This window comes from Myodes glareolus, chromosome 9 (genome assembly GCF_982192425.1).
Source record: "Myodes glareolus chromosome 9, mMyoGla1.1, whole genome shotgun sequence".
Lineage (NCBI taxonomy): Eukaryota > Metazoa > Chordata > Mammalia > Rodentia > Cricetidae > Myodes > Myodes glareolus.
The window spans coordinates 106,961,403-106,982,232 of record NC_142034.1 but is presented as its reverse complement, the minus strand read 5'-3'; the positions used below and the strand labels follow the sequence as shown (position 1 = coordinate 106,982,232).

Sequence of the window (20,830 nt, the reverse complement as noted above, 5' to 3'; positions counted from 1 at the left end):
GCAGTCTTCTGTCTGGAGACTCAGTGGGTCATCTTGAGGAGGACCAGGACTTGTGCGTGTGACGGCTCTCACTGTTCTGTGCTTCATGAGGAGGCATATCTTAGGTCACATTGATCTATTTCTGGGTGTGTGCACACCTGTATGCATGCAGTCCTGTTCACTTGTGCATTTGAGGCCAGAGGAGATATCTGGTGTCCTGTCACTGCTTTATTCCCTTGAGATAGGCTCTCACTGAACTTGCTGGAGCTAGGCTGATAGCGAGCAAGCCCCAGTGAGTCTCCTGTCTCCATCTCCCACAGCACAGATGTTATGTGCTGGGTGTATGTGGCCATGCCCAGCCTTTTTACATGAATGTTGAGGACTCAAACTCTGGCCCTCATACTTGTGCAGTGAGCCAACTCCTCAGCCGTGCTGCTGTCCTCTTAAATAATTAAGTCTTGAAGCACATACAGGAGTCACCCATGCTTGCCAGAGGCTTTTAGAAGCCAGTAGCTATTTAAAATCAATCCCAACACTCATGACACAGAGGCAAGTGGGTCTGTATGAGTTTGAGACCAGCATGGCCTACATAGTGAGTTCCAAACCAGCCAGGGTTAGCTACACAGTGAGACCCTGTCTATAAAAAAAAAAAAACTACTCCAAAGAGAAACTTCTCTATCACCTTGTCTTCTGAGTTTATGGAAACTCCCATTAAACTGCCCTTCAGAGAAACTTACAATTTATTTGATATCACCCAGTCAAAGGAGCATTTTGTAAAGTGACTTTTCTCCTCTTCTTAAAATAAGTGACCTTTTCAACCACAAGAAATAAAACAGAAGCCTCTACAGTTACTCCTATATCAGGATCCTTCCAAAAACTTCAGATATCTGAACTTCTCACAGTGGACAGATATTTATTGAGTGACTGTTAAATGAACATACTGTCCCTGGGTACTGCTCAAGCATGCCAGGAGGGCATGGATGGTTTATACAAGGCCAGCACTGTCGTTAACAACCCAGCAAGATAGAGAAGGAGAGAGCCTGTTGTTTGCCTTTCCTGAGACAATGGAATGTAAGGACGTAGGTCACTTCAGAGGTTCTCGGTTAGTACTTAGCAGAGCTGAGATCAGGCTTCTGGGCCTCAGTGGCAGAGTGCTTGCCTAGTGTGGGCAAGACTTGGGATTTAAACTCCACCCCTGGGGGAAAGACATAAATGGAGCTGGGGAGATGGCTCAGTCAATAAAGTACTTGCCATTCAAGCATGAGGACCTGATCTCCAGCACCCATATAAAAAGCTGAATATGGCAGTGCACACCCATAATCCCAGCACTCGGGGCACAGAGGAAGGAGAATCCATGGGCTTGCTGGCTCTCTGGTCTAACAGTGTAGCAGAATCAACACGCTCCAGGCTCAATAAGAGACACCGGCTCAAAAAATAAAATGAAGATGTGACTGGTGAAAACACCCAATGTTGACTTTCAGCCTCCACACACAAGAGCATGTGTTTACACAGACAGGCACCACCACCACCACTTCTTGCTATGAATGAACTCAGCTAGCCCAGGTGGGAATTCCAGCTCTTCCATTAACTTTGCTACATTGGCCAGATGGCTTGCCTTTCTCAAACCTATATCCTCAGCAGCAGATGCTGGGGAACCTACTTCGTGCCATCATTCTGGTCATTAGGTGTGAAGAAGACAGGAAAATTTCCACCTGCTTTGGCAGAGGTGGTGAGACAAGAATGAGGGCCTGAATTCCATCTCTAGCACTCATGGAAAGAGACAAGGGGTGCCCTGACTGCACTGTCACAGCAAGCTGCAGCTGAGCAGCCAAGCCTGGGTCTCAAAAACACAGTAAAAACAACAGCAAAAGCAATGTCAGAGGTAGTGGTGCACACACTGAATCCCAGAACTTGTAAGGCAGGCTGATTTCTGTGAGTCTGCTACCAGATCAACCAAATCTACATAGACCCTGTGGTGGATGACTCCTGAGAACTGACATCTGTGATTGAATTGTACATACATTCCACATACACAACACAGTCTGCAGTTTTAAAACCCTTTTATTACATGTACCAACTTCTCAGGGGTGGAGCTGTGCCACTGCCACACATGAAAGTCAGCTGGTTCTCTCCTTCCACCATGTGGGTCCTAAGGGTGGAGCTCAAGTGGTCAGGCTTAGGCAGCAAATACTTTACCCATACAGCCATTTTATTGGCCCAGTCTCTCCTTAATAATGAAATCATTTTCATTTCAAAATTGGCCCAGTCCTTTAAAAATCAGCTGTGCCCCTTGGAAGTGACTCTTGGGGCCTGCTGCAGAACGGCCAGCTCTGGACTGGTTCCAGAGTGGGTAGGTGCAGGTGGGCCCTGGGCTTTCCCTTCCATTCCTCCTGAGCTCAGCTCAGGGACGGTTTCCATTCCTTTTACAGCAGCTGTAAAGAGGCTTTGGGGAAGCAGCCTCGTCCATCATCCCGAGGGCTCCTCCCCCACCGCCACAGAGGACCAGCCAAGCAGCTGTTCTTGGCTCTGTTCTATGTCGCCCTACAGGGCAGGGAGATAGCGGTGGGGATGGGGAAGATCAGAATCCAGATGTTTTCAAGGACGAGAAGCAGATGGACTGGTGTTGAAGGTATGCAGAAGGGGGTCTAAAGGGACTGAGACACAGATCACTGTGTGCAAAGCCAATGGGAGGCTGCCTGGCCTTCTAAATACCACAGCCAGCTTGCTGCTACTTTGCTGGGCTTCCTATGCCCACAAAGTTGCAGTGTGTTAATTTCACACTGTTTCAAGAACTGCTTATGAAAAACAGGAAGGAAGGAACTGGCATTCTCCCCTTTTTACAGACAGGGACACTGAGGCAGAGCAGGTACAGTTACTTGCCCTTGGTCCTGAGGCTGTTAAGAGGCTCAGCAGACTTCCATGAAAACAACGCTGCCCAGAGGCCTCTCTTGGCTTTGTGACCAGTTCCCTGATTATTCCCCAGAGTGAACATTGATATTAAAAGGTCCTGAGCATGCTGTGGACCCTCAGGGGACTCAGTCTTCTGCCCTGCAAAATGGGACCACTGAGCACCACGGGACTGGGGTAGGTTTGGCAAGGGTCATCCTCCGGTTCGAAGCACCAACTGCACGCGGGCCTGAAGCTCATTGTCTGAGAACTGGGGTTCCCCAGCGCCCCGCGGGCTCAGCAGGCAGCTTCACTGGACCATATTTAGTCAGGGGGAGCCAGAGCCCCGCTGGTATGCCGCGCTGGGAATTCCTGTGCGAGAATCGCGCCTTCCCTTTTTGGGTTGTCCGCCCAGCCCGGCCACGGAGGGAGGACGGGCTTGGGACCTAGAGGGTCCGCACGAAGGGAGCTAGGCGTCCCCAGTTTGGAGTGGGGCCAGTCCTGCCTCGACTTCCTTTTATGGCCTGAGTGTGTGTTCATGTGGCAGAGAGAGAGAGAGAGAGAGAGAGAGAGAGAGAGAGAGAGAGAGAGAGAGAGAGAGAGAGAGAGAGAGAGAGAGTTTAGGGATATACAAAAGAAATGATAGAGACGGAAGAAAAAACTCGTCAAAGCTAGAGAGAGTGGAAAGAAGAGAGTGGTGCCTGGTCAGACAAAAGAGACAGGTGCCTAGATCCATACAGGACCAAGGACCACCTCTGAGTGGACAAAGATCCCTTGGTGAAGTGGGTACAGTTGGGAACTTGCAGGATCCGGAAAGCCCCCCACACACATTCTCTTAGGATCTTAACACAACTCCTCCAAACGTTATCATTCACCCTTCCCCAGCAGCACCCCACTTTTCGGCTGCGGACACAAGGATATTATCGGTTCCAAGTACCCCGGGGTTATATTTAATTTGGGTTATAGCGTGTATGGAGTTGCAGAGAACAAGTTTGGAAAAGCAAGTTTCCCCTTCCCACACATTTCTAGCAGTCACAAGAGGGTGTGCCTTGCACTTTGCGGAGTTCAAAAGTCCCCTTTTCCTGTCGGCCCAGATCTAGACGGTGGCGGGCGGAAGAAGTGGGGATGAGGGAGAAAGGGAAGTGTCAGGTTCCCAGTATGATCAGGAAGAGGTTAAAGTATAGCTGGAATGGACCTAGTGGAGAATTTCTCAAATTTCCCTGCAGACACTGCGTACCCGATCCCTTTACTCTAGGGACCGAGGATCTGGGTGACTGCAGCGAGCGAAGGTTGAGGCTGCAGGCCAGTGCGCTGGCAGCGCCGCTGCACCCCTGCCAGGTGGTTCCCGGCGGCTCTGTTCCTCACCTGCAGGGGGCGCCGCGAAGGGCAGAGGACTCTCCCACCCCTCCAGGCGGCCGCCTCCCCTTTTCACCCACGGGGAGAGCCGGCTCTATAAAGCCAGGCGTCAGAGGCACACAGGAAGATTTGGACCGCCCCAGCCTGGGACCAGCGCCAGATCCGAGCTCTCAATCCTGTCCTACCGGTAGCCCCCAGTAACAGATCTGTAAGTAGGGCTGGTCCCATAGGGGGCAAGTCTGGGTGGTGGTCTTGAGTGGCCTCTAGAACATCCTCCTGGGAGTGGGGATGGGAAGTGGGAAGAAACAAGGCACTGGGTCATCCTAGACTTTCCATGATTTCTCTCGGAAACCAGCATCCCCAAGGCTGCTGCTGAGCAGAACCACATGGGCAAGTGGGGGGTACCAATTAAAGGTCTGGTGGCTAGGCCCAATTCCAGGTATGCTAGAGCCAAAAAAATAAAATAGCCTGCTTTAGCACCAGTGGTGATGGAGCTCTGTGGTTCCTGGGTTCAAACCCCATATTGGGGGCAGGGAGCAGACCCCCAGGTTATTCTGACTAGAAGGTCATGAGATGGATAACCTGCTGATCATTGAACAAAGTAATCCAGAAATATTGGTGAGAGTGTTGATAGCCTTGGGCACGGGCTGTATGCAAGGTGTTTTCCATCCACTTAGGTGGATGGCTGATGGTAGTTTGTGGCTAGACAAGGCAGCTTGTTGTAAGTTAAGATTCATTTCTTTCAGTTCTGATCCCTTCCAGAACCCAGACCCTGAGAATTAATAAAAGAGCTCTTCCAGGTTAATGTCAGTGCCCCAGATGCCCAGGTGCGTGCTGAGGCTCCATTCACAGCCGCCACCCACAGGTGCGCCAAGTGAGCAGGCACTGGGGTTTGGGGCTTCTCAGTGGGAAGGTGGAGGAGCGAGCAGGAGAGATTTCAGCTGTTCAGGCTCAGAACTGGAAAGTCGTGCCTTGTGCGGAAAGCACCCTTCAAAGTTATGCCTGTCAGATAACAAGAGAAGGGTTAGAAAGCCAGCACTAGGACTGAGAGTGGCCGCTGTGCTTGTTGGGAAAGAAGGGAAGTTGGGTTGTGTTTAGTGAACCGCCGCTCTGGCTCTGCCTCTGCCTTGCTCTGTTTCCTTTGGTGAAAGTTCTTCTCCTGTTTACTTCAAGATGCTATTTCAGACTTGGCTTAAAGAAAAAGAGCTTGACCATGCAGGTCTGAAAATCCGTGCAGGTGGCAGGGAACACTTTCCATTCTATGCTATTGCCGATAGCACACAAGTCAGGTACTTTTAACAGCATTTAAATGGAATTGAGTTTTTTTAATCATTACATGCACCTCATCACAAAGACACTGTGAGCCTGTTTAGTATATAACACAGCTGAAACTCAGTGAGGTTAAGTAGTTTCCTGAGGGTCACACTTGTTAGCCCATTTCCCGGTTTGTCTGATGCCAAGTTCATACCTTGACCCTGGCATCTTTTCTCTTTACTAAAACCAATATTTGTTGGTTTCATGTTTCTGGTGGATCCATTACTTCAAGCAAAAGAAACACTTAGCACTCTTCGAAGAAGACTTAAAATGACCTTTTACAAATTTAAAGACTGCTCCTGAGTGGGATAAGGTTGTGGTGGGAGTCCCTAAGGCTGGGGGTACTTCCATTCCAAGATCCGAAAACATATGCCTGTGCTGAGCCACCCTGGAGAAACCTGTGGGTTTGCTTCATAAACATCATGGATTTTTATTATCATATCTGAAATAGAGCCTCTCTTCCGTACAAGGTAGTCACTATGGATTTATCATTGCTTTTCTGTGGGAGGCTGGGCTGGAGGCAGACATGCCCATGTATGGTAGTGTTTTCCATGAGGCCATCCCCAACCCCCCTGGCCAGTCGTTCAGCCTTGCACTGCAGCCTGGCTAGCTTGGACTCTGGGGACTTCTCTGCCTTTCCCCTGCAGGGAATGGGGGACACTTGGAAGGCACTGAGGGTTTTTTTGCCTATCCTTTCTTATGTAGAAGTTTAATTTTCTGGTGGAAATTATCTCCTTTTTTCCATGCATCTAAGCAGAAACTTGATGAATCACAAAGTAATTTTGAAACAGGATATAGATTATACTTTTAGAAAACTATGTCCCATGCCAAATAATCAAAGGTACAGAGCACATTATTGTGCCCGGTATGGTGGCTCATGTCTGTAATACTAGCACTTGGGAGGCTGAGGCAAGAGAATTAAAGAGAGTTTGAGGCTAGCCTGAGCTACATAGTAGGTTCAGGCCATCCTGGTCTACACTGGGAAACACTGTCTCAGAAAAAAGAAAAAAGAATAAAATCCAGCCTAACTGGTGCATAATTGTGATCCCAGCATCTGGGAGGTAAGACAGGAGGATCAGAAGTTCAAGGTCGTCCTTGTCTAGTAGTGAACTCAAAGCCATCCTGGGTTACCTGGAGTTCTTATCTAAAAAATTTTGTTGCTCGTGGTCTTCCTGATTGTTTCCCCATCTGCAAAGTGGGACTGGTGAGAATAGCCAGTATGTGTTACAGTATGTTAATCCTTTGTAACACTTGCCTGGTCCTCACAGAAGTAGATGATCACTTTGCTAGCATACACAAGGACCTGGGTTCAGTCTCCAGGGTTGCAACAAAAGAGAAAAAAACAAATTTTGAGTCTTCACAGTAGCCCATTGGAACAAATACTAATGGTCTTCTTTTCATTTTATAAATGTGGGCTTTGAAAACCTTGCTCTATCTATAAAAGATGGGAGCCTACAAATCAAGATTCTTGTGAGTCTAGACCCTAAGGGTTGCCCTTTTGGGAGCATTGATAGATGCCTCATTTGAAAGGTATAACTCAAGGCTGATTCTTGCAAATTTAAGCAGATGGTCATTTATAACAATATGACTGGAGATATTTAGGAGTGTGCTCTGTGTGACACAGCTGGTATCAATAAACCAGAAAGTCCTAAGTGTGGTCTGTCCTTAAAGCAGAAACTCACCTATAATTTCCCTTTGTGTAAATCTTTTTGCAAACTCAGTTCCTCGTTGATCTCTGAGAAGTGACTGGGAATCTGTGCTGTCACCAGCATACTCCTGACCACCTCTACTAGCTCATCTGTGATCGTTCTATACCTTTAGAGTCTTCTTGGGTCTTCTGTACCCAGGAGAAGGCTGCCTAGCTCTCACAGCGGCCCCTTTGCTTCCTGATACTCTTTCTGTCACCGTGACATTTAGTCACATTGACCTATAAGGCCTCAAGGACCAGGGAGCACAAAGTTAAAGAAAGGCAAGCAAGATTTTTTTGTTGTTGTTTTTGTATATTTTTTTTTTGGAAAGGGTTTCTCAGTAGCTATGGAGTCAGTACAGGAAATTGCTTTGTAGACCAGGCTGACCTCGAACTCACAAAGATCTGCCTGCCTCTGCCTTCCAAGTGCTGGGATTAAAGGTGTGTGCCACCACTGCCTGCGAGCAAGCAAGAATTTGAAGGCATTTCTGTCTCTGACAAACCACAGAGGATACCACCCAGTATTCTAGCAGGGAAGTCACCCCGCTGTGGCTTACTGGAGCTTCGGAGATCCAGCGTCCTCAGAATGACTGACAGAGGGTAGGGACCTGGCCTGTTCCACTCGTGCCCACTTGAACTTGCCCTCTGTGCTAGGAGTCCTACAGATGAATCCAGGGCACTGTGAACTGGCTGTTTTTAGCAGCATTCGTACTAGACACATGCAGGCCTTCTTTCCTGTCACTATCCCTAAGTCACGCAGCACAAGGATGATTTTATCTCTCTGGAAGACACCTGGGAGGTTGCTCAAGGTACCTTTCAAAAACTACAGCTTTCTTTGGCGGAGACTTCAACATCTGTGAATTGTAGCATCCAAAGAAGTTCTGAAACGGACCAAAGGATAGCTGTACCTTCCTGTCGCCCCTGGAGCAGCATGCAGTCAATGATAGAGAACCTCAGAAGTGTCTGAGAGTACCAAAGGGCATCCTAGCCATTCCTCTGACTCCAGATAAGCATCTTTTTACCCTCTATACCACCCTCCATTCTGCCTCTCTCTACACACACCCCTAAGAAACAGTCTTACATGTTATTCTAAAATTATTCTAACTCACATTTCCCTTTTTGTTCAAATCCTGGAATTTTACAAAATATTTTTCACTTTATTATAACTCTTCGTTATCTTTTCTATATCCTTATATCATTGTATGCTTTTTATCTCCTGCATAGTATTCTGTTATATGGAAGAATATCTTACCAAGTATACACTCTTACTAAAATATACTGGCTCCATTCCACCATGTATAAGTCCATGTATGGGTTGGCTGTTGTTTATCAGAAATGCCTAGAACCAGAATGTTCCAGACTTTTATTTTTGATTTTGGATATTTACATATACATAATGAGATATTCTGGAAATGAGACCCAACTCTGAGCACTAATCTTTTTATTTTTGTTTTGGGGTTTTTGTTCTTGTTTTTAGACAAGGTCTCTCTATGTATTCCTGACTTTCCTAGAACTCTCTGTAGATCAGGCTGTCTTTGAACTCACAGAGATCCTCCTGCTTCTGCCTCCCACGTGCTGAGATTGAAGGTGTGCGCCACTACATCCAGTTGTGAGCACAAATCTTGATGTTTCATCTTTGTTTTATGCAGATGACTGGACAGTCATTGTATGCGATGGAATTTTGTTGTTGTTGCTTTGTTTTGTTTTGTATTTTGAGACAGAGTTTCTCCTTGTAACTGCTCTGGCTGTCCTGGAACTCTTTGTAGACCAGGCTGGCCTCAAACTCAGAGATGTCCTGCCTCTGCCTTCTGAGTGCTGGGATTAAAGGCATGCGCCACAACTGCCCAAATCAGATCGTATGTGATGTTTTTAATTCTACATTTTAATTGTGCCGACTTTCCCAATTATATAATATTGATCCTAAAAAGGCTGTGAGCTTTGGAATCTTTGGGGTTATATTCTTGGCTTGTACGCTCTCTTTCTGGATAATCATATGAGTTTCCAGCAAAGCAGTGACTAGACAGCACACTGGGAACCAACAGCTGTCTCTACATGGTCCTGGAAAGGGACTGCAGATGTCTGCCAGGACCAGCTAGGCCTGTGTCTCAGCATCTATTTCAAGCATTTTTCTACTTAAGTTGTGAGATGCAAAGCACAGCGGGCCTCTGCGGGCCCAAAGACCCTGAATAGAAAAGACCTCAGTTGTGTGTGTGTGTTGAGGGGAAACAGGAAAGAAGGGAGGGAGGGAGGAAGGAAGGAAGAGAGGAGAGAGTGATGTTCATGGTGTGTGTGTGTGTGTGCATGTAGAAGCCACAATGACTGACTGTTGTCCCTCAGGTACCATCCACCTGGCTTTTGGAAACAGAGGCCCTCACCAGCCTGGAACTTGCCAAGTAGGCTAAACTGGCTGGTCCCTGAACCCCCAGGATCTGTTTTTCTCCTCCATCCCACAGGCTACCACATACAGCCTTTCCTCTCTTTTAAAGCATGGTTTCTAGAGCTCCAACTAGAGTTTTCCTATCCGCCCAGCAAGCACTTTGCTCTCTCCCCAGACTTTTCTTCCCCTTCCTTCCCTCAGTCACTAAGCTCTCTGGAGGAAGAGATAGGTTCATTTCCCCTTAGCTATTGGAAAGAGCTTCTTTCTGAAGCAGGTTGAAAAGCAATTTGGATTTCCAGGAGTTGGAAGGGTCAAGACTCTGTTAAGGGACACGTTCTTATTCTCTTTTTCCCTGGGGGGGCTGGGAGTGGTGGGGAACTGGGTGGCACTGGGACCAGGGAGAGAGGAAGAAGGATGGCTAGATCTGGGGTCAATCCTTTTTCTTTTTAACCTTTTATGACCTTGGTTGTGGTAACAGAAAAATGGGGATATAAGTGATGTCCACTTCACAGAACCTTCATAAGATATCCAAAGAGATGGATGTGGAATACTCCTGATCTGCTGGGTGGGAGATGTAGAAGTAGATAGTTTGCTTACCTAGCATGTCCAAAGCTCTGCATTCCATCCTCAGAACCACATGAACCAGACATGGAAACACCTGTGACCCCCCACCATTCAGTGGGAGGATCAAGAGTTGAAGGCCATCTTTGATTACATGAGTTTGAGGTTAGCCTGGGCTACATGAGACCCTATCTCAAGAAAAGGGCTAAATGGTGATGATTAACAACAACAGACTGCAGCCCCAAAGGCCTCCTGGGACAGCACAGGTTTGAAGAACGGATGTGCAGAGGATGCTCTTCCCTCTCTTGCTCGTTGAGGGATTTTCTGTACCCAAATGTGGTTTTGAACTAGAACTGACACTACTGACTGGCTTACTGGAGCTGATGTTCAGGCTCTAAGAACTTATTTATTATCTCTGTGGTGTTTAAAATCCAGGCAATATGTGGGATGGGGCAGGCAAAGTGGTTACACCTATACTCCCAGCACTTGGGAGGCTGAAGCAGGGGGATTGTTACTTTGAGACCAGTCTAGGCCAGAGTGGATGAAGCTCAATGGTAGAGCACTTACTGAGCATGTGCAAGTTCTGAGTTTGATCTCCAGCACCTCAAGCATCCACCAACTAAAAAGAATAATTGTAAGACCGGGAATATAGCTTAGTTGGTAGAGTGCTTGCCTAACATGCACAAACCCCCAATTTTGATTCCCCAGCACCCCAGAACCTGAGTGTGATAGCACACACCTGTAATGCCTATACTCAGGAAACCTTTAAAGTTCTTCTCAGCTACATAATGATGAGACAAGCCTGGGCTACGTGCGATCTTGTCTCTATAAAAAGGTTTTTGTTTCAATCTGGGGACAGTTTCTCCTCTAGGACTGATATCTGACAATGTCTGAACCTCCTTTTGATGTCATATCTGGGAGAGGGTAGATACCAGCATAGAGTGGGCCCTGCTGAACTCTCTATATAGGGCCAAAGAACCAGTCAGTGCCAAGGACAATAGCATAGAGGCTGAGAAAACTTACTCTAAATCAGTAGTCAGAGCAGGGACAGGTCAAATGTCACTTCAGTCCCTCTTGTGGGGTCTCTGCTGCCATTGTGCTCCCTGGTCCCAACTGTCATCTTGGTACTGGAATTTGAGCTAGGGCCTTGAGTATGCTAAGCAAGTGTTCGATCACTGCCACATCCCATCCTTCATCACTGTACCACATCCCATCCTTCATCACTGTGCCACATCCCATCCTTCATCACTGTACCACATCCCATCCTTCATCACTGTACCATATCTCATCCTTCACTGTACCACATCCCATCCTTCACTGTACCACATCCCATCCTTCACTGTACCACATCCCATCCTTCACTGTACCACATCCCATCCTTCATCACTGTACCAATCCCATCCTTCACTGTACCACATCCCATCCTTCACTGTGCCACATTCCATCCTTCATCACTGTGCCACATCCCATCCTTCATCACTGTGCCACATCCCATCCTTCATCACTGTACCACATCCCATCCTTCCCTGTGCCACATCCCATCCTTCACTGTGCCACATCCCATCCTTCACTGTACCACATCCCATCCTTCACTGTACCACATCCCATCCTTCACTGTGCCACATCCCATCCTTCATCACTGTACCAATCCCATCCTTCACTGTACCACATCCCATCCTTCACTGTACCACATCCCATCCTTCATCATGTGCCACATCCCATCCTTCATCACTGTGCCACATCCCATCCTTCATCACTGTGCCACATCCCATCCTTCACTGTGCCACATCCCATCCTTCACTGTACCACATCCCATCCTTCACTGTACCACATCCCATCCTTCACTGTGCCACATCCCATCCTTCATCACTGTACCACATCCCATCCTTCACTGTACCACATCCCATCCTTCACTGTACCACATCCCATCCTTCATCATGTGCCACATCCCATCCTTCATCACTGTGCCACATCCCATCCTTCATCACTGTACCACATCCCATCCTTCACTGTGCCACATCCCATCCTTCCCTGTGCCACATCCCATCCTTCACTGTACCACATCCCATCCTTCACTGTACCACATCCCATCCTTCACTGTGCCACATCCCATCCTTCATCACTGTACCAATCCCATCCTTCACTGTACCACATCCCATCCTTCACTGTGCCACATTCCATCCTTCATCACTGTGCCACATCCCATCCTTCATCACTGTACCAATCCCATCCTTCACTGTACCACATCCCATCCTTCACTGTGCCACATCCCATCCTTCATCACTGTACCAATACCATCCTTCACTGTACCACATCCCATCCTTCATCACTGTACCACATCCCATCCTTCATCACTGTGCCACATCCCATCCTTCACTGTACCACATCCCATCCTTCACTGTACCACATCCCATCCTTCACTATACCACATCCCATCCTTCATCACTGTACCACATCCCATCCTTCATCACTGTACCACATCCCATCCTTCACTGTACCACATCCCATCCTTCACTGTACCACATCCCATCCTTCACTGTACCACATCCCATCCTTCATCACTGTACCACACCCCATCCTTCATCACTGTAACAAACCCCATCCTTCATCACTGTACCACATCCCATCCTTCATCACTGTACCACATCCCATCCTTCATCACTGTATCACATCCCATCCTTCATCACTGTGCCACATCCCATCCTTCATCACTGTGCCACATCCCATCCTTCATCACTGTAACACACCCCATCCTTCATCACTGTACCACACCCCATCCTTCACTGTACCACATCCCACCCTTCACTGTACCACATCCCATCCTTCATCACTGTATCACATCCCATCCTTCACTGTACCACATCCCATCCTTCATCACTGTACTGCATCCCATCCTTCATCACTGTACCACATCCCATCCTTCATCACTGTGCCACATCCCATCCTTCATCACTGTACCACATCCCATCCTTCATCACTGTACCACATCCCATCCTTCACTGTACCACATCCCATCCTTCATCACTGTACCACATCCCATCCTTCATCACTGTACCACATCCCATCCTTCATCACTGTGCCACATCCCATCCTTCACTGTACCACATCCCACCCTTCACTGTACCACATCCCATCCTTCATCACTGTATCACATCCCATCCTTCATCACTGTGCCACATCCCATCCTTCATCACTGTGCCACATCCCATCCTTCATCACTGTACCACATCCCATCCTTCATCACTGTATCACATCCCATCCTTCATCACTGTGCCACATCCCATCCTTCATCACTGTGGCACATCCCATCCTTCACTGTACCACATCCCATCCTTCATCACTGTGCCACATCCCATCCTTCATCACTGTGCCACATCCCATCCTTCATCACTGTACCACATCCCATCCTTCATCACTGTACCACATCCCATCCTTCACTGTACCACATCCCATCCTTCATCACTGTACCACATCCCATCCTTCACTGTACCACATCCCAGTCTGTTGGTCTGTCTGTCTGTTTGTTTGTTTGTTTGTTTTGAGGCAGTCTCTCTTTGTAGCCCAGGCTTCCCTCCAATCTACCTCCTCCATCATGGAACTACAGATGTACAGATGTGTGCCTCTGTGCCTGGCTGGCAAGTCCTTCTGACAATAAATTGAATTGCCCTGAACTTCTAAAAACAGAGGCAGGATATGTTGTCTGCATGTTTGGAATTCTTTCTGCTTTCAGGTTCTCTGCCTACCTTCTCAAGTTTCTAAACACACACACACACACACACACACACACACACACACACAAACAAAAGCTTTTTCTTCAGAGGCCACAACAACCAACTAAAAGGACAGACAATCAACTTTGCCTCTGTATGCCTCAGTTTCCTCATTTTTAAACAAGTGTTTCTGATGCTGGGGATAAAACCTAGAGCCTAGGGCATATTAGGAAAGTGTTCTGCCTCTAAATTGTCCTCTCTCACCTTAAATGTGTTTTTTGCATTGTGTTTTAGATGCTGGTGATGGGAACCGAGGGCCTGGAGCATACCAGGCACGCACTCCATCTCTAGGCTATACCCTAGCCATATCCTAGGGTTCTGTTATTTATTTACTTACTTATTTACTTACTTATGGGATTAAATGAGAGAGTAACTATCACTCCATATTGTTTAGCAGATATCACTGGTATCACTGGGGGCTTAGTGAACTCTTTCCAAGGCAAGTACCTGCCCAGTGTTGATCTGGGAGCCCCTCTTTCCCCACAAGTTTTCTGATTATAAAATCTGCCGCGAGCTGGGATGTCCTCTCTAGGCTCTGCCGCGAGCTGGGATGTCCTCTCTAGGCTCTGCATCTTTTAGTGAAGGGCAATGAATTTGTGGCACATACCTGCTCTGTGTGTGTGTGTGTGTGTGTGTGCGCGCGCGCTCGCTCGCGTGCACATGTACATGTGGGGGATGCATGCAGGTGGGTGTGTGAGTATGTACACTTCAGCCCTGAAAGAGGCTCTGAACTGAACTGGAAGCTCCCTGTTTCTGTCATCAAGCTCTCTGGATTTGCATGTCTCCCACCCCCTCAGGTACTGGGGTCACAATCCCACACGGCAAGCTTTGCTTTTTATGTCAGTTAGGGGGATTCAAACTCAGGTCTGCGTGCTGTTGTCAGCTGTGCTGCCTGCTGGCTTCGTCGTTACTGCTGGGTTTGAAAAGCATCCTTGATTCTGTTCTCGCCCCTTCTCCAACACCAAATATTCCTGGACATCGGGGTTCCAAAGCACCCTGTCTGGAAATCAGAATTTCAGCATCCCTGGCTTGGACCAAAGCAATCTTGTGCTTCACACTGGCAAGGGCAATAAAGCCTTAGGGAGCAGCCAGCTGCCCTCTCTCCTTTTTTGGCCAGAGACTCAATCTTTGCAGTTAATATTATTTGTGCTTCTGAGCCCTGGTTTAGATGATATCTCCATGTCTTTTCATTTTTCTGTTGAATGTTTTGTGATTTTTTTTTAACTGAGTTGCAATTTAAAAAGAGCTTGCTGCTGTTGATGAAGAATGACACCCTACTCCAGTACACTACTGATTGACTGGAGGCCCTTTAAAAAGGGTCCTCATCTATTATAGAAAATGTGAAATACACGTCACACTGTTGAACTATGTGCTTAAAGTAAGTTTTGTTTTATTTTCCTTTTTTAAAATTAACAATGAACATTTATTTCATGGATGTATATGTGTATGGGCTCACACATGCCGTGGTCCATGTGTAGAAGCCAGGACAGTTTGCATGAGTTGGTTTGCATATATATAATATGTTCTGTGTGTGTATATATATATATATGTATATATATTTGTATACAATATTCTGTCTGTGTGTATGCCTGCAGGCCAGGAGAAGGCACCAGACCTCAGTACAGATGGTTGTGAGCCACCATGTGGACCCTGAGGATTGAACTCAGGTCATCAGGTTTTGTGGCAACCACTTTTACTCCATGACCCATTTCTCAATACCATCCTCCCTTAAATGTTTTATTACTTTTTTATTTAAAAAAAAAACAAAACAAAAAGCCACAAAACAAACAACAGCAAAAAGATCTCATGTAGCTAAGGATGGCTTTGAACTTCCCAAGTAGCTGAGGATGACTTTGAACTCCTATTCTTCTTTCCCCCACCTCCTAGATACTAGAAGTTGCCATGTCTGGCTTCTCACCATAGAATTTAATAAATTATCTAAGGTAAAAAGTGATGATGTGTGCTTATAATCCTGGCACTCAGGCACTCAGGAGATAAGGCACAGTGATTATGAGTTTGAATCCCAAGCTACACAGGGTCTCATCAGCAAACCAATCTTCAGTTTTCCCAATTTGTTTCTTAAAGTTTTTGAGGTTGGGGCTGGAGAGACGGCTTAGTGCTTAAGAGCACTGAATGATCTTCCAAATGACCTAAGGTTGTTTCCTAGCACCCACATGGTAGCTCACAACCATCTGTAACTTCACTCAGTTTAGGGGAGCCAACTCCCTCTTCTGGCCTTTTCAGGAAGGTACATAAGTACACCAACATACATGCACACAAAATACATAAAATCAAGAAGTTTTCTCAAAGTGGGAGTTATTTTTAAATAACATTCTATTTTTGGTAGCAACTGCATTCAGTTTTACAAAACTTTTCATTTAGGTTTTGTTCGTTTGTTTTGTTGTTTGGAACAAGGTCTTATTTAGCCCAAGTTGCCTCAAAGTTGCTGGGTAGCAAAGAATGGCCTTGAATTTTTATACAGTTGCTTTCTCAAAGGCAAACATTTTAAAACAAGCAAAACAAACTTTGATCTTTGATTTGCTATGCAGGTATAGGGTGCACACAAGGTACATCCCTGCAGCAGAGCTTCATTGGTGTACATGCAGGTGTGTATGTGTGTGTCAGAGAGAGTGGGAGAGAGTGGGAGAGAGAGAGAGAGAGAGAGAGAGGAGAGAGAGAGAGAGGAGAGAGAGAGAGAGAGAGAGAGAGATCAGGGGATCAGGGGATGTCTTGTAGAAGTCAGTTCACTCCTGCTCTGGGCTAGAACTTAGGCTGTCAGGCTTGGCACTGAGGACCTCTTGCTGGTCCTACTCCCTGCTGTATTTTTTTCTTAACAGTAGTAAGTAGTACTTGCTTTTAAATCCCATCTGGAGACTCATTTTTGTTTTCTGGGTTTTGTTTTTGTTTTTGTTTTTGTTTTTTGAGACATGGTTTGGAGCCTGTCCTGGAACTAGCGACCTAACGCTGTAGACCAGACTGGCCTCGAACTCACAGAGACCCACCTGTCTCTGCCTCCCGAGTGTTGGGATCAAAGGCGTGCACCACCACTGCCCAGCTTGTTTTCTGATTTTTAATGCAGTTTCTTGACTCTGTGACCCAAATTGGCTTAGAACTCACAGAAGTCATCTTATCTTGCCTCAGTATCCCGAATGTTGAGACTGCAGGTGTGAGCCATTGTACTTGACTACTTCTGAAAGTTGCTGCTTTTTTCTACTTTTTTCTCTCTGAGTGTTGGGCTGATTAGTTTGTGGGATTAGGTGGTGTAACCCTGATCCATCACTCAGTAGTCCAACAGCTTTCAAGCTGTCAAATGCTTCTTAAAATGAAGAGCCTGAGGAAATAGCTCAGTTGCAAAGAATGAAGATCTGAGTTCAGATTCCTAGAGTCCAGGCTTGGGCAGACGAAGGCGGGAGGATGTCAGGGTCTTGCATGCCAGCCTGTCTATGGGTGAGCTCCAAGCTCAGTGAGACCCTGTCTCAAAAATTCCTACAGCAGGAGAGTAATTGGACACCTGAGATCCAACTCTGGCCTCCATATATGCATATACACATGTGAACTCCTCACATGAGCACAAATGCACACATTCATGAATGAACATATGCACACACTAACACTTGTACATACATTAAAATACACATGTACATATACATAAGTGGACACATTAATATATGCACATTGCATAAACATACGTATACCTGCATACATGCACCTGGCAATGCATGAACACATGCATACAGTGCACCCATGAATGCATAAATATTCACACATAAACACATACATGTGTTATGTTTTACATTACAATCCATAATTGGACTACACCCTAGTCTAGGTTTCAGATGATTTTAAACAGGAAAATGGGCTATTATACTGTTCTGCAATTCCCTTTTAGTTTTAAAAATGTTCTCTTGAGGAGGCTGGAGAGACGACTCAGTGGTTAAGAGCACAGACTGTTCTTCCAGAAGACCAAGCCTCAATTTCCAGCACCCACATGGCAGCTGATAACTGCCTGTAACTCCAGTTCCAGAGGATCTGACACATTCATGCCAATGAACATGAAATAAATATTTAAAAAATTATATTAAAAAGTTCTCTTGATAGTCAATCCCCAGCATCCATTCCTACAACAGAGCTTCATTCAAATACCATTCACATGCTATCTAATTTCCTCGTCTGTTGTTTTTGATGCTGTGAAGCTAAGCACGCCTCTCACCACCAAGCTGCACTCTTAGCACCTTTCCATCGAAGTTTTTCAATCCAATTGTTTTTATTATATTCTAAGACTTGGGCATCCACTGCTGTAAGTTCAAGGACATTCTCATCACCCCACAAAGAGCTATGCACCTGGTAACTGATACCTTGTGATTCTTCCCCAGCTCCTGGCAGTTGCTAGTTTACATTGTTTTCATGGATTTGCCTATTCTGGACATTTCTGATAAATGTGTTCTTTCTTTTAGTGTTGTCTTCAAATTCAGCCACACTGTAGCAGGTGCAACATTCTGTTCCTTTTTATGGCCTATTCCACATTTTATTTATTCTTCCATCCGTTCTTAGGCATTGTGGTATTCCTACTATGGGGCTATTATAAACCTGCTAGGAGCATTTAGGACCACATTCTTAAATGCATTGATACATTCATTTATCTTACAAATGAAATTCCTGGATCATATGGTAGTTCTGTGTATAATTATCAGAGGACCTGCCTTTTATTTTGTAGCAGGCAGTTAAGATTTAGTTACCTTCTAGCAAGGTGGTAGTGGTGCACATCTTTTATCCCAGCACTTGTGAGACAGAAGCAGGTGGATCTCTGTGTTCGAAGCCAGCCTGGTGTATAGAGTCAGTTCCAGGACAGCCAAGGCTACACAAACCCTGCCTCAAAAAAGCAAAACCAAACAAAAAGAAAGTTTACATATCTTTCCATGCCAGCACTTTCAGACAAACTTCTTCTTTTCTTTTTTAATTTTTTTCTTATTGATTTTATTGAGCTCTACATTTTTCTCTGCTCCTCTCCATTCCTCTCCCCTCCCCTTCTACCCTTTCCCATGGTCCCCATGCTCCCAATTTACTCAGGAGATCTTGTCTTTTCTACTTCCCATGTAGATTAGATCTATGTATATCTCTCTTAGGTCCTCATTGTTGTCTAGGTTCTCTGGGATTGTGATTTGTGGACTGGTTTTCTTTGCTTTATGTCTAAAAGCCACTTATGAGTGAGTACATGTGATACTTGTCTTTCTGGATCTGGGTTACCTCACTCAATATGATGTTTTCTAGAGCCATTTATTTGCCTGCAAATTTCAAGATGTCATTATTTTTTCTGCTGTGCAGTACTCCATTGTGTAAATGTAGCACATTTTCCTTATTCATTCTTTGGTTGAGGGACATTGAGGTTGTTTCCAGGTTCTGGCTATGACAAACAAAGCTGCTATGAACATAGTTGAGCACATGTCCTTGTGGTACAATTGAACATCATTTGAGTATATACCCAAAAGTGGTATTACTGGGTCTTGAGAAAGGTTGTTTCCTACTTTTCTGAGAAATTGTCACACTGATATCCAAAGGGGCTGTACCAGTTTGCACTCCCAACAGCAATAGAGGAGTGTTACCTTTACCCTATGACCTCTCTAGCATAAGTTATGATCAGTGTTTTTGATCTTGGCCATTCTTACCAGTGTAAGATGGAATCTCAGAGTTGTTTTGATTTGCATTTCTCTAATGGCTAAGGATGTTGAGCATTTCCTTAAGTGTCTTTCAGCCATTTTAGATTCCTCTGTTGAGAGTTCTCTGTTTAGGTCTGTACTCCATTTTCTTATTGGATTATTTGTTCTTTTGATGTCCAATTTCTTGAGTCCTTTGCATATTTTGGAGATCAGACCTCTGTCTGATGTGGGGTTGGTGAAGATCTTTTCCCATTCTGTAGGCTGTCGTTTTGTGCTATTGACCGTATCCTTTGCTTTACAGAAGCTTTTCAGTTTCAGGAGGTCCCATTTATTAATTGCTTCTTTCAGTGTCTGTACTACTGGGATCATATTTAGGAAGTGGTCATACAAACTTCTTAAGCACCATGAAGTAGTTCACTGTGAAAAAATGTCCTGGTTTACATATCTAGTCCCACACAGGTGGACATTTGAACTGTCTGGGTTTCATTGTGAGATTTTCAGGTCATTCCTTCACTGAAGGGTCTTGGGCTTATCACCCTCTTTAATAATATAACCAATACTACAGGGAGGATTCTTAATATTTTGTGAGGTATTTCCACACCCTTCATCCCTAGATGGGTGAGGTGAGGGCCTCCTTGTCTCTAGGCTTTACTCTGACCCCATCTCTCCACTCTACAGGGGACCGCCAGGCACTATGGCACAGAAAGGACAACTCAGCGATGATGAGAAGTTCCTCTTTGTGGACAAAAACTTCATTAACAGCCCAATGGCCCAGGCCGACTGGGTGGCCAAGAAGCTGGTATGGGTCCCTTCAGAGAAGCAGGGCTTTGAGGCAGCCAGCGTCAAGGAGGAGAAGGGTGATGAGGTGATTGTGGAGCTGGTGGAAAATGGAAAGAAGATCACAGTGGGCAAAGATGACATTCAAAAAATGAATCCACCTAAATTCTCCAAGGTAGAAGACATGGCAGAACTGACGTGCCTCAATGAGGCCTCTGTGCTGCACAACTTGAGGGAGCGATACTTCTCGGGCCTAATCTACGTGAGTATCTTGGGGTTATGAACTCCTTTCAGCTTCTTTGTGGAAGAAAAGGAATTAGAAATGTGTTTGTGAGAGCTGGATGTAGTGTACATCTGTAATCATAGCATCTGGGAGGTTGATGTGGAAGATTGGGAGTTCAAGGCCAGCCTGAGCTATATGGTGAGGCCCTGTCTCCAAAAAAAAAAAAGTGTTTGTTATGTGTGTATG

At 45.8% G+C, this 20,830-nt stretch overlaps 1 protein-coding gene across 4 annotated transcripts in view; it reads left to right on the top strand.

The window, feature by feature from the left end:
- Nucleotides 1–4,272: 4,272 nt before the first annotated feature.
- The window catches only part of Myh11 (myosin heavy chain 11), a 91,443-nt gene continuing 74,885 nt past the window's right edge, over nucleotides 4,273–20,830 (top strand). For all 4 annotated transcript variants that reach the window (XM_048433271.3, XM_048433270.3, XM_048433273.3 and 1 more), the window contains exons 1-2: nucleotides 4,273–4,429; nucleotides 20,263–20,623. In XM_048433271.3, coding sequence (XP_048289228.1) covers nucleotides 20,279–20,623 — 345 coding nt within the window. In that variant the 5' untranslated portion in view covers nucleotides 4,273–4,429; nucleotides 20,263–20,278. The remainder of the gene's footprint in view (nucleotides 4,430–20,262; nucleotides 20,624–20,830) is intronic.